Here is a 15,395-nt window from a genome sequence, read left to right as displayed (position 1 = left end):
AAGTAATTTTCAACACACAGTATCTTCCTTTTACACAATGAGATTTACGGGAGTAGCTATTGCAGATTTCCTGCTTGTTTCTTGAAATGTTTGACTTCTGAAAAATGGTCAAAGCTTAAAAACGGATAGCTTCACATTTTGTGGAACGCACTTTTTTTTTTTTTTTTTTGCTGAGAGTTGGATGAGAAGATCGATATCGCTCTCATCTCTGTCCGTTCAGTATGAAGCTAGAGAAAGCAGAGAGTCGTAGCTTAGCATAAAGACCAGAAAGGAGGGGAAACAGCTAGCCTGCTCAAAGCTTAAGATCTGCTGCCAGCATGTTATATCTTGTTTGTTTAAACCGTATAAGACTCTTAAGTTGCTGTTTAACAGTGGGTTATGTGGAAGATCCTGGCCATGAAACAGTCAGACACATTGACCCCCCAGAAGAACTGCACCTTGACATTTTCAAGGCACGCTGTTTCCCTCCGTTTCCAGTCTTTATGCAAAGCTAAGACTAACTGCTGCACATTGTAGCTTCATATTTACCGCACAGACTTTAGCATGGCGTCAATCTTCTCATCTAACTCTTGACAAGGAAGCAAATAAGCCTATTTCCCAAAATGTAGAGTTATTCTGTTAATTATTCCACTTTCCACACACTGTCACTGCGTTGCAGAGCTTCCTGCAATTGCATCACCAAAGATAGGACCTTTTCAATAGCTACTTCTGTACATAATTACATCTTCATGACCAAATGTGGCCAAGTTTATGGCCAAAGACAAACTGAAAAAGTTGCAGAGCTGTAGCAGAGAAGAAAGAATGTAAATAGATGTACAGTTACTGTCCAAAACTTCATGTCTCCCTCTGGTTGGGTTGCCTAACCACTACTCCACACTACTGACCACTACACTATACCACCCTATGGTGTGGATGGACTACTATGTCAAGGAAAAAAAAAAAAAAGGAGCTGCCTCAAAACTAAAACTCTATTCCTTAAAGATTGAGCTAAATCTTGTGTCTCAGTAGCTAATTGATGTAGCAATTAATACAAGAGGTGGGTGCTTCCTCAGAGTGTTTAAATGACTCTGCTGGACCATGAGGTGTTACCGGAGACTTTTTCCTTTACCTTTTTACCCTGTAGGTGGCAATAAGTGGGCAATGACAGAGAGTGGACCTGCAGAAAAAGGAGCAGCCCTCCTTTTTTCTTTTCTTCACTAAGGGTTCCTTCTCTTTTCCCCAAAGCTACCATGTACCCACAATTTGAATTTCTCTCCAGCTCTGTTACTTTTTCAAGCAGTGTTTACGTATGTCTGTATTTTTTCTTGTTGTTGTTCTGATTAACAAGTCAAAGCTGCAAATGTGGAAAAAAATTAAAAGAAAAAAAAAGGGCCAGCTCTAATGATTTGTTCTCTGTAGAGGCGCTCATTTTAGCTAACTTAGAAAACTAATCACATTCAGTTCAGCTTTTCATTTCTATAACAAAACTAATGATCTTTTCTCTCTCTGCTAAATGTTACCAGTTTCTGGAGCTTCTGGGCACTGCTGAAGACCAATGTAGATGAAATTCTTCTGTAACTTGTCTATAACTTATGCACAATAGTCACTATTGACAGAGGAGGCGCTTCTGTTGCTCTCTGACCATTTTAATAATTGTTAGGCCTTAGTCTCTGGCAGTCTTTAGAGCTTGGCGTCCCAACACTTCAAAAACAAAAAGGGCCGATCCACCATGGCAGGTCTGACCAAAAAAATTTTTAAAAAACTACAAAAGACTCAAAAGAAAACAAAATAAACTTGTATACAAAAGAAGCTACTTGTCACTAAAAGTGATACTAGCCAGTGTAGTCTATATTTCTTGTATTAAATTTTGTATTATATTTTCCTAAATGTTTTCTTGTAATGAAAAGACAAAAAAGAGCGAGTATATCTATCTATATAAATATATATATATATATATATATATGTGTGTGAGAGAGAGAGAGAGAGACAGACAGACAGACAAACAGGAGGCCAGGCTTGTTGAAGGGAGAGTGGGGGCAGGGGAGCTGATACACTGGCCCCTCTCCCTTGGGTGACTCTCCTGCTGTCATTCTGTGCCTTGGTGAGCCTTTGACCTCCCTCCTCCTCCTCCTCCTCCTCCTCCTCCTTCTTCTCCTCCTCCTCCTCCTCTTTGTCCTCCTCCCACCTCCCTAACCTGCGGTCCCTGCTCAGGTCACAATCCCCTCCTCTTAATCTCATCCTCCCTCTTCTTCATCTCCTCTGGCAGGGCTGAAAGCTTTGATTTCAACCCTAACCATGCCAAGACACTTCCAAGAGCAAGGGGCGCGTGAAGAGAAGACCTCATTATGAGTAAAGGAGAAAAAAGAAAGAGAAAAGCCCCTTCGGTCTCTACTGAGAAGCCGCTGTTGTACTACACCCTGTCCAGGCACTCCGCACCCTCTTGACGCCCACCCATCTGCCAGTGCCGGCTCTGTCACGGAAAATTATAAAAAACAAACAAACAAAAAAAAAAAACCCACACACTGGTGAACTCCCATGGCAGCTTCCAGTCGCCCCGAACGGTCACCAACGGGGTTCAAAACTTTTGGGCTTGAAGCGTGTTTATCGTTTTTTTTTTTTTTTTTTTTTCTTTTTTTGTCATTTTACTATTATTGTATGTTGACTATGTGTGTGTTCAGTGGGAGTCACTGGGAGAGGAGTGATAAAAAGAATAATCCAATCGATGGCAGCTTAAGGTGTTATCCTCCACACTCCCAGTGGTCCATCCCAAAAATAGTGTTACCCATTGATCAGGGGACCTCTTGAGACACAGCAATATTACCATCTTGTGCTTTCTGAGGGAGGGTGGGTGGGCAGGGTTTTTAAGACAAGCAGGTGGTTTTGCTTTTGACTCTGTGGTGCATTATTATTATTATTATTTTTTTTTTTTTGGTGACCAACTCTTTATTTTGTTTTGATGAATTTTACCTCCTATCTGCACTCTCTCCATACACTGCAGGAGGGCAAAAAATTACTAGAAATGAAAAAGCTTTTTGGAAAAGCTGTTTTTTTTTTTTTTTTTTGTCATCGAGAGTTTACATTCATGTCAAAGGATTTGTACATGACTGTTTGTAGCAAAAATGTCCTTTTTCAGTTTGTTGGTCAAATGAACAACTGAGTAAACCATATTAATGGCATAAGATTATTCTCTTGCACAGAACCTCCCAGTAAGACAGATAAAGACAGAGTGAATGGGAAAAGCTGAGGGCCAGATATGAGATTATAATTTTTCAGTGACATCATTGACAAATGTACATAGCACACGCTCAGCACGTGTGGTTTATTAACAGTCGACTGGACGTGGCAACATTTTGTTTGAATGCTGGACGGGAAGTGTTTATGGAAATTCTTTTAATGATGTGCCTTGGAAAAAGTTATTTTCTTAAAAAAAAAAAAAGAAAAAAAAAGCAGAGATTGTACCAATTAAAGAAAACTGTTAAATCAGTCACAGTTGCTCTTATTTTCTAACCCCTTGGAGAGACAACAAGAGATGCTACCACTTCCTTTCTCATTGCAAAAAAGAAAAAAGAAGAAAAAAACGGTAAACATTTTTGTCAAGAAGATGAAGGGGCTCTTCACTGAACTCCTATTAAGATCAAAGTGTAATTTAAGAGTCATCAGAGAGACAGGGGCTCAGATTCAAAAAAAAACTTGACTTCAGAGCAAGTGCAGACAAGGTTTTGATATTTGCTTTCATGTTGCTGTTGCACAGAGATTTACTTCAGCGTGTTGGGTTGAGCACAAGAGTCGGCAGGCACGGACACAGAGAAGTGGGTGGCTGGGTGGGTTGTGGGATGAAATCAGGGTGAAGCACAGAGCTCCAGAGTTGGGGTGCTCCAATGATGGGGGGGGTCACACCAACATTAGGGCTCATCTTTTTTGTTCCTGCTGTAGAGGAGGGACAGCTGTGCTGGCTGGGATTTATTTGCAAGGAGGATGGTGGGGCGTTTGTTTGGGGCTGACATACTGTGCAGAGTAGGGAGAGTTCTGTGCCAGAGACCTGTGAATATGTTCCTTTTTAGCGGATGTGTAATATGCATTCAGAAGATGTTATATAAGTTCCTTTTTTTTTTGTTTTTTTTTTTTGTTTTGTGTGTGTGAGCGCATGTACACGAAAACCTGGTGCTGGCTACATTTAGCAAACACTTGAAGGTATTGTGTATTCTCTCATTGTAATATAATTAAAATGTTTTATACATAAAGCTGCCACCGCCTCGTTATTGCAGGTGAAATGATTTTTGATTCACTGTCGGGAACAACGCGCTGCTCAGTGAGGGGGAAACGGCACTGTGACAACGTTCAACTGCCAAAAAACAAAGCAGCAGGAATACGCAGATAAATATGTTCAAATGTTACGGGGCTTCCTGTTTGGTTTGTGCAGCTGTGAAACTGTGATCTGTCGTCTGGAATATTAACTCGTTTTTAAAGGTCAGAGTTCATCTTTTGGAACAGTTAGAGCAGAGAAAAGTTCACAGAAGAAATCAACACAGAGGCAAAATTTAAACAGTAATTTCTCAAATTTAAATAAAGCTCAATTTGACAAATTTAAAAAAACAACAACAACAACAACAACAACACTGGACTTGCAGAGTTTGGTTGAAAATGTCTTGGATGTGTTGCAAAACATCTTCAACTGAAATCCCAGTGGATTCTGTTTTTACATATTTTTGGACAGCTTACTACCTGGTTAAAATAAATCTACATGAGCCCAATATTACAAATACTTATTGCTAAATAATTCTTCAAAATACATCACATGAAGTATTTCTGAACTAGAATTCAAGTCTTGCAGCAGAAAAATCCAGTCATGTCCATCTAAAATGGGAATGCAATCTTTGAAATGTGCACCATAATCACTAGTTCAGCTTCCATTCAACACAGTTAAAGGCTAATCACAACATTGCACAATGAACCTGAGCATGAAGATATGAAAACTGCTCATTCTGTCTTTTCTTTTTATTATATTGTATTATATTAAGTCACTTTGGTATCTTGTGATTGTCAGCGCTCTGGTACAAGCTGTGCTGGCAGTGACTAACCAGCAGCACTTGCACTAAACTTTCTATTTATGTGTGTAGTATCACAGAATACATTCTGTGCTGACTATAGTAACACATACTGTGCGCTGTGTTTGAAAGTGTGACATTTACTACAGTTGCAAATCTAGAAAATGTCAAATAAGGGAGAAATCATGAGGAAAGGAACCATTCTACAAAACGGTTAACTGTTTAAATACATGCACATTAAAACAATAAATTATCCTCTTAGGCCTTTCTTGCTTCAGAAAAATTAAAACTATGCAGTTCCACAGCATTATTTGGTCTAATGTGAACTTTAGGCTCGACCAATACCTAAAGCAGAATAATGTTACTTGAACTGTCAAACTGTATGAACAATTTTTACATGAAAAGATAAGCATACATACTACTTATTAATATGTAATTATTCAACAGTCTTCTACAGTGGAGTAAAATATTAAATAAGTGACATCAAAACATTGGCCTAACTTTGCATTTACACCGATGTACTTAAAGCATTAAAAAGTGCTGCTGGTCTGAAAGTTCACACAAAGGCAATAGGTTTCATACGAACGCTCAAGAGCTGACAAGACCTGAGATGTAATGAAAGCTGAGAGAAACAGAGAAGGGAGAGCAGAGAGAGAGAGAGAGAGAGAGAGAGAGAGAGAGAGAGAGAGAGAGAGACAGAGAAAAATAAAAGTCGGTCTAAGAGCTTTTATTTCCGTCAGAGGTCGGTTAACATGATAGAAAAAATAGTGCAGAGAAAAAACAGCGATCAGCGAGATCCCAGCAAAACGTCAGTCCGGCTGAGATGATCGGGATGATCTAAAGGCATTTTGTGTTGAGGTCATGTCACCTGTACGGTACTTCACACACAGTCCTGTCAGATGAACTGCTGGGGTTTCTGTGGGGCAGCAGCAGCTGAAGCCAGGTTCTTGGCCGCTTCTTTGGCCTTCCCTGACGCGTCCTTCACTGTGTCCCTGAGCAGCCGCTGGGGCGTCTCTCCTGTGACACCAGAGACCGTGCAGACAGACAAGAAAGAAAATGAGGACAACAATATCTTTTACTGAGCCCCACAGAATTCGTAATATTGCTGGCTTCATCAAGCAGGTGAAGTGATGCCTTTTTGTGACTTAAACATAAATGTTCCTTTACGGCTTCGCTCGGACGTGACGGGATATTTGCGGAAAGAGCCGGTGCTTGTGTGAGATTTGGCCACTGGTGTGTGAGAGGAAGTGTATCACTGCTGGAAAGCAAGGGTGAGCTGAAAAGTATAGTGATGTGAACAAAGAAGTTTTGTGTTCTCTCACAGGCAGCATCAGTGTTTGATTTAAAAAAAAACAACATATTTTGACCACGTGCAGCATTCGCTCTCAACTTCCCCAGTGATTGTCTTCAAAGATTTTTCTCACCGCTTTTTAGCATTTATTAGAAAGAGAATTCAGCTCCCTGTTTTATAGCATCTGACAATGCAAACGTAAATAATATCAAGCTAGCACTCCTTTTTGCATTTTTCTGAATATTCATTTATTCATTGCTAAAAGAGGAGGGAGGAGTGATCTGATTATTTCTGAGGTTGTACAAGGGGTTTTCTAACCTCTTTTGCTTCAGACGCACTGTGAGGGGGAAATTATCTGATCTTGACATGAGAAGAACCTCTTATCTTAATCCTAATCTGTGAACCAAGTTTCTCTCTGTGTATTTAACCTCGTGCACCTTTGCTGCAGCCTTTAGGTTAAAGTTACTTTCAACTCAGACTCATGTCGTATTGAAAGTTTATGGCAATGTTATTTGGTTTGACTTACTGAGAGTCATGACAGACGTTATGTTTTAGAAAAGGTTTTGAACTGAGCACGCCCACATTTGTTTACTGTTATGAACTGCCTCACACTGCATTTAGTGCCATGGGCTGCGGAGTCTATTTGTGTCTGACCTCACTGTGAACCCTCAAGAATAAAGTGCCTCACGTGAGAACAACAACTCGAGTCACAATACAACAGAGTGGCTTCCCTAAACCGTGAGAGGGAAAGACGGAAAAAGAGCCGTGACGAGCCTTTTCCTTCACTTTCACACGCTTTTATACAAAGATATTGCAGAAGTGTTTTTCCTGGGAGGGCGGCTACAGGCTGGCAGAGGGAGAAATCTAATAACCTGATAAAAACTGGAGGGAGTGGATCATGGGAATTCATGGGGGCAACAAACAAAGCAAACAATTGCTTTAGCTGCTCACACAGTTGATTTCTACATCATATAATTTTTCAACCACCACAAATCTTTTGGTCATCATGCATCCTGTTTTAGTGGGAGGTGACGATCAGCCCTTTACTGAGATTACATTGACTGAGAGTTCAAGTACAGATTTCGCTTGTTACTGTCAGACATTTTTCCTTTCACTCACTCGAGTGGAGTTGTTTTCTTGTGTGTGTTTGCTTCACTGACTGTGTCACCCAATCTAGAGCAGCAGTTCCACCGACACTGAAAGTGAAAGGCAACAAGCTGTGAAGTCACTGCTCGTCTGAAAGCGCCTTACAAAACTGTTTGAATCTACCTGCAGGTACCTCCATGATATGAGAAAGATCCCAGCATTCTCATAGTCTATGTTCTGTTAAAGTGGCAGTGTTCAGGGTGTTTGTTTCCCTCTTACACTGTAGTCCTACACATGAGGTCGGACATGTCTCTCCACCTGTGCACTGTGGTATCTCAGGATACGTCTCATACACTACTGTTCTCATTTTGATACTAATTCCCCCATGATAACAGCATTTAACAACATTTGCCATAAACAGGTTTAAAGTTTATATCAATTGTGATATATTCTATCAGCTGGTCTAATTATAATATCAATGTGTTATTTTGGCATTAAAAAAAAAAAAAACAGACTTAAATTAAATCCAGCTCCATAAATATTAATACTAGTTTCTGTTACAGAGGGTTTCATGAAACTAGCTATCAAGATTTGTTAAGATTTACTTAGTTATAGGTTCACAGGTATAAAGCTTTGGAATTTGATGCTAAAGAATCCAAGGAAGTCTGACAAAAAATAAATGAAGTCAGAAAAATTCAAATTAAGGAGAGTTAAGACTAAATAAAAGATGATCAAAGTGTAAGCCCTGACATATGTCCAGTTTCATTTATATCATTTTACAACTTCGCTTCTTGATCATCAAGTTTGTCCAGATTCCCCTCTGTTCTATTCTCTTCCTGAGCTCCATTTTCTGCCCATGTTTGTCTTCTCTCTCAATGAGCTGCTAAAATCAGGAGCCGAAACATAAACACACCTTTCTTCTTCACCATGTTAACTTCCTGATAACATCAAGTTTTGATTGTGAGGAAAATCCGACTAATGAGCTGGATGCTGACACAAACTGTGACATGAACTTGAGAAGCCAGACAGTGATACTCAATATTATGAATTACTGTCTCTGTTTACAGTTCTCACCTATTGTAAGACACAATACAGTGATAATCAAAGTAATAAGTATTCTGTTATACACTGGATCAGGCACAAACTCTTCGTCAGCTGTGAGCCAGCGCGGTGATACTACCAAATGCTTTCGGAGCACATGACTGTTACCAGAAGAGATTGAAGTTTCTTTGATAAATTCTGGTTACACAGTATAATTAGACAATTGCGTACCATGCTTCTCTGAAAACATCACTAAACATATTTCATAGAATAGGCCTTTCTAGCAGCAATGCTAATTAACTGACACTTTACTCACAGCAAGAGATCAGAGGAAGAAATGCTATATCTGTGATAGGATTGTCCTCGACAGTGACACTACCCTGAAGGCAGAAAATAAAAAGTGTAAACTTTAAGGCAGCATCCAGGATTGCTGACAGAAGAGGTGCACAGACCCAGGTGCACTGCATGCAATCACAGCATCACTTAAACCCATCGCACACATGACACCGTTCTCTCCAACTTTCCCTGTCACTTCTCCATCAACACGACCAATCAGAGAAGAAACGTTTTGATTGGGTGCCCTAAAATATATGACGCAGATAAATAACTGCCGAGGTCCTTCAGAGCTTTTAAAGCAAAAACACTTGACATCCTGTCTGTTCTACGTTGCTTATCAGTGACTATACTGCCATACAATGGCAACACACAGTAAGTGATGCTCTTTTCGAGGTCAGGGGTTTGCCTCTACTGTATAACATTTGTTTCATGTAAATGTAATGTATGTAAGATAGCTGAAAAGTTTCAGCATTTCAGTTTTACATTCTGATACTACAGTACTCAAGTATGTCCTGGATTTTCACTGTATTCTACCTTTGAGGCGCCATGCTGGTGGGTGTGTGTAAAAATATAAATATGTAAAAAATATATTATTAACACGTTTATCAAGGTAATATGAGAGGAAAACATTCCAACTAGAGCAATTTTCAAAAAAGGTTCAGCTAGATTGTGACTAAAAAGATCAGTGTTTAGATATTGTGATTTACAGCCACCCACAAGTGATCTTCCTCACCCCTGTGGGCTTTAGTATTATTACTAGATGACCTGTTCAGTATTAGAGGTCATTTAAGGGAAGAAAAACTGTCATTCAGTTTTCACCTCATACAAAAATGACACTAAGGTCAGCTAAACTACGCAGCTTCTACTTCTATACCAAATATTAGACTAACCTTTGAGTCACTTTTCTCAGTTTTACAACTCAGACTTTCTGTTCTCTCACTTCTGTCTACTTATCTGCACACACACACAGACACACAGACACAACACACAATGGGAGATAGTCACTACCTCAGCTACAGAAACTACTGTGTGAGGCTCGTATATGGCATCATGTGACAACTCAGGGCAACGGCCTGGGATGGCAGATGGATGCCTCACTGCTAACATACTTACCACAACGCTCACCCTGATGCCAATCCCTGCAGTGCCATCAACAAAGGGGCAGTGGGACAGAATCACAACAATGGGAGAATGTGCTTTCAGACAACAGTATGCTGCATTAGCACAACATGCAGTTTGGAGCACAACACAGACCTCAGTGGTCAGGAGACACTGCCAAACAAGGCACTGCCTTTCTCATGTAATGGCTACCGCCTGAAAATACACCTTTCTGATGATTAAAACTGAAACTTTACTTTGCTGCATTGATTTGTCTTTTTTTTTGGTCAGCCAAAAAAAATTTAAAAAAAAAGATGACTTGATGAAGGCATGACAAATAAAAGATTATGACTGCAGCTGAAACGATTAGGAAGTATTTTACTACTTGAGTAATAATAAAAGTCACTTTATGCTAAGAATGCTAAAAATCCACTTCTTCCAGCTCTGGAAACACAAAGATTTTCTGATTCTCTTATTCTTCTATCATATCAAACTTAATATCTTTGTTTTTGGTCTATTGGTTGGACAAAAAGCAGTCAGAATATGTCAACTTGCTGTCAACTATTTTCTAACATTTAATAATATTTAATAATTTACACTGTTTGTCACCATAGTTGCCATGGTTTCATATCTCTCTGCAGTCACGTGGTATTTCCAAGCATCACCAAGCGGGACCTTTAGGCTACTTCTGGTGCTTAAACTAAACTGTTTGATGCAAGAATAATATAACTTGTAACATAAGTACTGCTACAAACTACCATGTGACACTCAAGTAGAATTTGCATGTATAAAAAAGGAAAATGTATTTTCTGTGTCAGGGTCTTGGGAAAGTAAACATTAATCTCTGAATCTCTGGGAGGAGCTACTTCAGTTTTTAGTTGTTTTTTTTCCTTTTACTCATGACAATACATAATGAGGATGTTTAGCCTGAGAGTAAAAATGTTTAATTCTCCTTTCCAGAAATGGCAACAGTTAAAAATAAACTTGTTTTGTTTCTCTCCTCTCTTTTCCTTGGAGTTTTCCCCTGTTTCTGCTGGTGAAGTGTACATACCCTGTAAGTTGGACAGTGCATATTCCAGTCCTTTCATGGCCTTCACCTGGTTGCTCTTGAACCGGGCCAATCCAAACTCCTAAGAAAAGACAGAACAGGAAATGGCTTTACATGGGGGAGATGTCTGAAAAACAACACTTAGCTAACAGTCTTCTGCCCCCCCCCCCCCCTCTCTCTCTCTCTCGAGGGATTTCAAAACAAGCCTGGCATCTTCCACATCTAATAATAACATCTTTAGGCTGACATATTTTTGGTGTTTTCTTTCCTCAAATCTCCCACTATTTCCATTTTTGCATTTGCACGCATGCTTCTACTCCTCTGCTGCCCATACTATGACCAATACACCAAACCTTGGAAGTGTTGGAGGTAGAACTCTATATTTCATTGTCAATGATAAAAACAAATGAATCTACTTAAACTGAAGCATAAATGTATGTATTTCTACACTCTACAGATGACCAGATAGGTGAGAGATTATAGACAACCAAGAGTGCGCTTTGCTACTATACTACTACAATTATAATTAATTCACATCTGACTTATGTTAAGAACATAATGACTCTTACTGAATGAAATCAGGGGAACATGATGAAAATTCAAACTCTTCTAATGAGTAGTGCACTCTGAATAACTTATGTTAATTTAAGCACCAATTTCTTTCTGCAGAAAGTGGTTAAATGTACCTGAATAGGTCTGGAGAAGCCATAGATGCCCGAGGATATCCACGCCTCCCGTTTAATCAGGGTAGTGGCTGGCTGCTCCACTGAGTCTTGGAAAATGCATCGTTCTTCAACTGACTAATACAGAAGAGAGAGAAAGTGAGAGCAGGTAAAGGACAAGGCTGTGGAACTGTTTTAAATTATAATGTAGCTCAGCAACATAAACAAATAGTTTTTTTATATAGTTTTGACATACAGATGCTTGGGAGCCTATTTATAGTGAAAACGCATCGTGGGAGCAAATACATTTTCTTGTGAGCTTCTTTGTTAGGTTTAGCTTTAATACACAAGTACATTTTAATCAATAACAGTAGCAAAAAAAGTATGTGAATCCTTTGCAATTGCCTGGTTTCTGCATTGTTTGGTCATAAAATGTGATCTGAGTTTCATCTAAGTCACAAACAGTGTCCCTAAGTGCCCCTTTTTGTGGGGCATTGTTGACATCAGCAGCTGCTTTTGTGAACAGTAAACTTGTGTGCTATTAGTTTAAATAGACTGTATTTGTAACTAATTGGAACTTGAAGGAAGATTTGACCACATTTTAGCTCCTTTTACGTATAAATGGAGATAATTCTAAAGGGTTTACTTTCTTTTTCTTGCCACTGTATATAAAACTAACCACAACCAATTACATGTAGGAATGTTTGGGAATTTTAGCCATGCCTGGATATAAATAAATTCTCGGTTGTTTGAAAATAATTTTGATCAACTTATTAATTTCAAAATCTGCAACCATGTTTATCTTTTTTTGTATTAAGAAATGTTGCCTTCTGTCTCAAAGCTGCAGGAGGCTGCAGGTTTAATGCCAGTTATGTTTCATACTGCAGTGGATTAAAAACCTGAGTAGCATCAATCCAACCTGCATTAGTGTGCAGTGTACAGCATTAAGAATTTGAAAAAGGAACAACTTAAAGCTGCATAATGTCAAGGTCCTTCTTCCTTGGGAGATTATTACATCTGAACTGTGTTCAAACGCTCGTCTTCTTTGAAGATCAGCCTGGTTGAATTAATATTTCCTCTTCGCTACCGGGGTAAGCAGCTACACCTGACTGCACAGTGCAGTCATGGCACAGAGTTCAGTCTATCCTGTCAGCATAGTGTGAGCGAGGATACTCTATAACAATATAATAGCAGAATAGATCTTTTTTTAAGTTAATGCAGTGATTTTGAATTGTAGAAAATAAGAATCGCTATTCTTGTGTGAATTCATTTTTTTCTTCCTCCTCTATCCACATCTAACATTGACTATGGCCTGAGTACACTCTTAACAATGAAGCAAGGTGAGAACTGTAGAGCTGGAAGAATATTTTTTCTCTCAAATACACTCACACAATGTGAAAAAAATATGCTTCCGTCATATGAAGATTAGAGCTTTATAAAACGTAGGCCTGCTACACAAGGTCAGTAAGACACAGATGAAAACTTGACTTCTATATCCATACTGACTGGGAAATAAACGCTTTTCAAAGACACATGGTGGGGAAGAAAGACAATCAGGTGCCTCACCATAAGAGTTGTGTGGTTGAGGTTCCAGGTGTAGGTGGTCAGGCTTCTGCTGACAGGGTCCACGATAGAGTCCTCGATGATATACACAGAGCGAGACATGCCGGTGGGGAAGAACCGCTCCGCCCAGCGAGGCAGCCGATTGGTCTTCGTAAGGAGGCGTCTGGAGAGGAGCTGGTGGTCTGCAGTCACCTCCCGGTACACAACGTCCTCTGTGAGAACATGGGTGCTGGTTGATACAAAAAAAAAAAAAAAGAAATAACACACAGCCATGTCAGTCAGATGGTTACAATTTTCAGTTTTCATAATATCTCTGTAGTTCTTTTTAAAAACAGTGGTCCACTTAAAAAAAACACTTTAAAGACAAACACAAACAAAAAAAGCACTGTCATGTGTGTGAGACATTACAGAACAAAGATTTCTAAGGTTTCTGACGCTGGTAGGTCAAGTCATAATGCAAACAGACCCGTGCAACTAAGAATATGCTAACCATGGTTTTACTTCCCTGATGCGTTTTCTCAGTTCTCCATCCTAATGCAAAGCAATTTATATTCAATACATTTTTCTGGTTCTTCCACTTGTACAGTAGGTCTTCAAACACTCCAATAACTTTACTTCCTCTGAAAGGCCCTCTATTGAATTGAGATTTAGAGAAATGTAAAAGGTTTTCATTCTGATTTTTCATCAGAATTGCATAGTGAAAATGTTATTTTGACAGCAATGTAAACACTGTAATAACTTCTAATCATGTTTCAAAGTTGGTTGTAAATGACTTTAACTTGTGAAATATCATATTTCAGGCATCTACTACAAACAAACAAATTCTACTGTTGTTTGCATTGTTTTTTTCTTGTTACTTCTATCTAAATAAAAGTGATCAAGTACTGTATATCGTAGATTCTTGTTTTAATTTCAGGCGTGCATCCGAAAAAAGGTAGACTATCTTGAGGGGTGTAAACACTTTTGACACCCACCACATGTTTTACAATGAGCATCTATGTTAAAATACTGACCCTGATAACATTACCATACCTGAATGGGTTAGGGTACCTCTGCCAGAAAGCAGAGACAACATGGTCCCACGTGCTCCTGATGTCTGCGTTATTACAGAAATACTTGACCATTCTTCTCTCGCTGATGTGCAGGATGGCCTGAATCCCGAACCCTGAGGTCCCTTGCTGTGACTACACAAAACAATGAAGACTTGGGTGCTGACTCCATCCAAAGTCTGACACAGTCCTGCAAAAGTGAAGACAACTATAAGCAAGAAGCACAATAATACGTTCTTACAAATGATATGTGTATGTACTATACACTGCAGTTGAACTGAGTTTTTATGTAATAACACTGACAAGTAATTATTGATACTGTATATCTTGAGAGTCACATAAATTTGTTGACTTAATATTCGATTATATCAACCTTCAGAGATGTTGCCATAGAAGTTGGTCCTCCTTTAGTCCCGTGCATGTACAAACTTAAGACTTCATCAAAGTATTTTTACTGTGGAATGTAATTGCTCTTAATGTGTTTCATGGGTTTGTCTCATTTAATGAAAGGGGTTCTGTGTTAAAGTATCCTTTTGGCCTAATTACAGTAATATGTGAACATCCTCAGCGCCAGAGATGTTTTATTCTTCACAACAAACCAATTAGACACATCCAAGTCGTACTTCTTCCAACAGCGCAACAGTAACTGACACAAATGTTATCTGATTATTGTTGGTACTTACCCAGTTACACATGTCACCTTGACGTATGCCTTTACAGTGTGCTATAGCTATATAGCACACAGCTATATAGCCATAGCTGAGCTCTTAACTCGCTGGCTAGCGTTACTGCTAGCAATATGCTAGTTATCTGGACAGCTAACAACTAGCTATTAGCTTCCAAGAAATAATTTAGTGTAGTGTGGAGTAGAGGAGAGTTTGGCATCTAACGGTGACAGTGAGACTGAGTAACAACAGGTATATATTTAGTTATTTTACAGGTCATTCATGATTGACAGCTAGCTTAAACGTAAGAATACTTCAATCTAGGTTTATTAAGTTTGGCTACCTAGTCTTAATGCTAAGTGTTCTGAAGTGTCAAACGCTGTAGGTAATAAGGAAATAAGAGAGGTCTTACCTGAAGTCACTGCTAAGGAAGTATTAGGCTGATAAATGTGCTGTCTGTTGTGCCCTTAGCCGACAATTTAACTAACGTTTGCTAATCACGTCCATTGTGCTACATGTGACAGACAGGACA

General features: G+C 39.1%; 1 protein-coding gene across 1 annotated transcript; it reads right to left on the bottom strand.

The window, feature by feature from the left end:
* Positions 1-5,735: 5,735 nt before the first annotated feature.
* Positions 5,736-15,395, bottom strand: LOC111236649 (PRELI domain-containing protein 1, mitochondrial-like). The gene is made up of 6 exons (XM_022765463.1): positions 15,276-15,395; positions 14,182-14,388; positions 13,153-13,378; positions 11,611-11,724; positions 10,928-11,006; positions 5,736-6,041 (listed from the first exon to the last, which is right to left on the bottom strand). Exons 2-6 carry the CDS (start codon positions 14,271-14,273, stop codon positions 5,920-5,922), a joined length of 633 nt encoding a protein of 210 aa, XP_022621184.1. The 5' UTR covers positions 14,274-14,388; positions 15,276-15,395; the 3' UTR covers positions 5,736-5,919.

This window comes from Seriola dumerili, unplaced genomic scaffold (genome assembly GCF_002260705.1).
Source record: "Seriola dumerili isolate Sdu_G_001 unplaced genomic scaffold, Sdu_1.0 BDQW01000686.1, whole genome shotgun sequence".
Lineage (NCBI taxonomy): Eukaryota > Metazoa > Chordata > Actinopteri > Carangiformes > Carangidae > Seriola > Seriola dumerili.
This window is presented reverse-complemented; position numbering and strand designations above follow the sequence as displayed.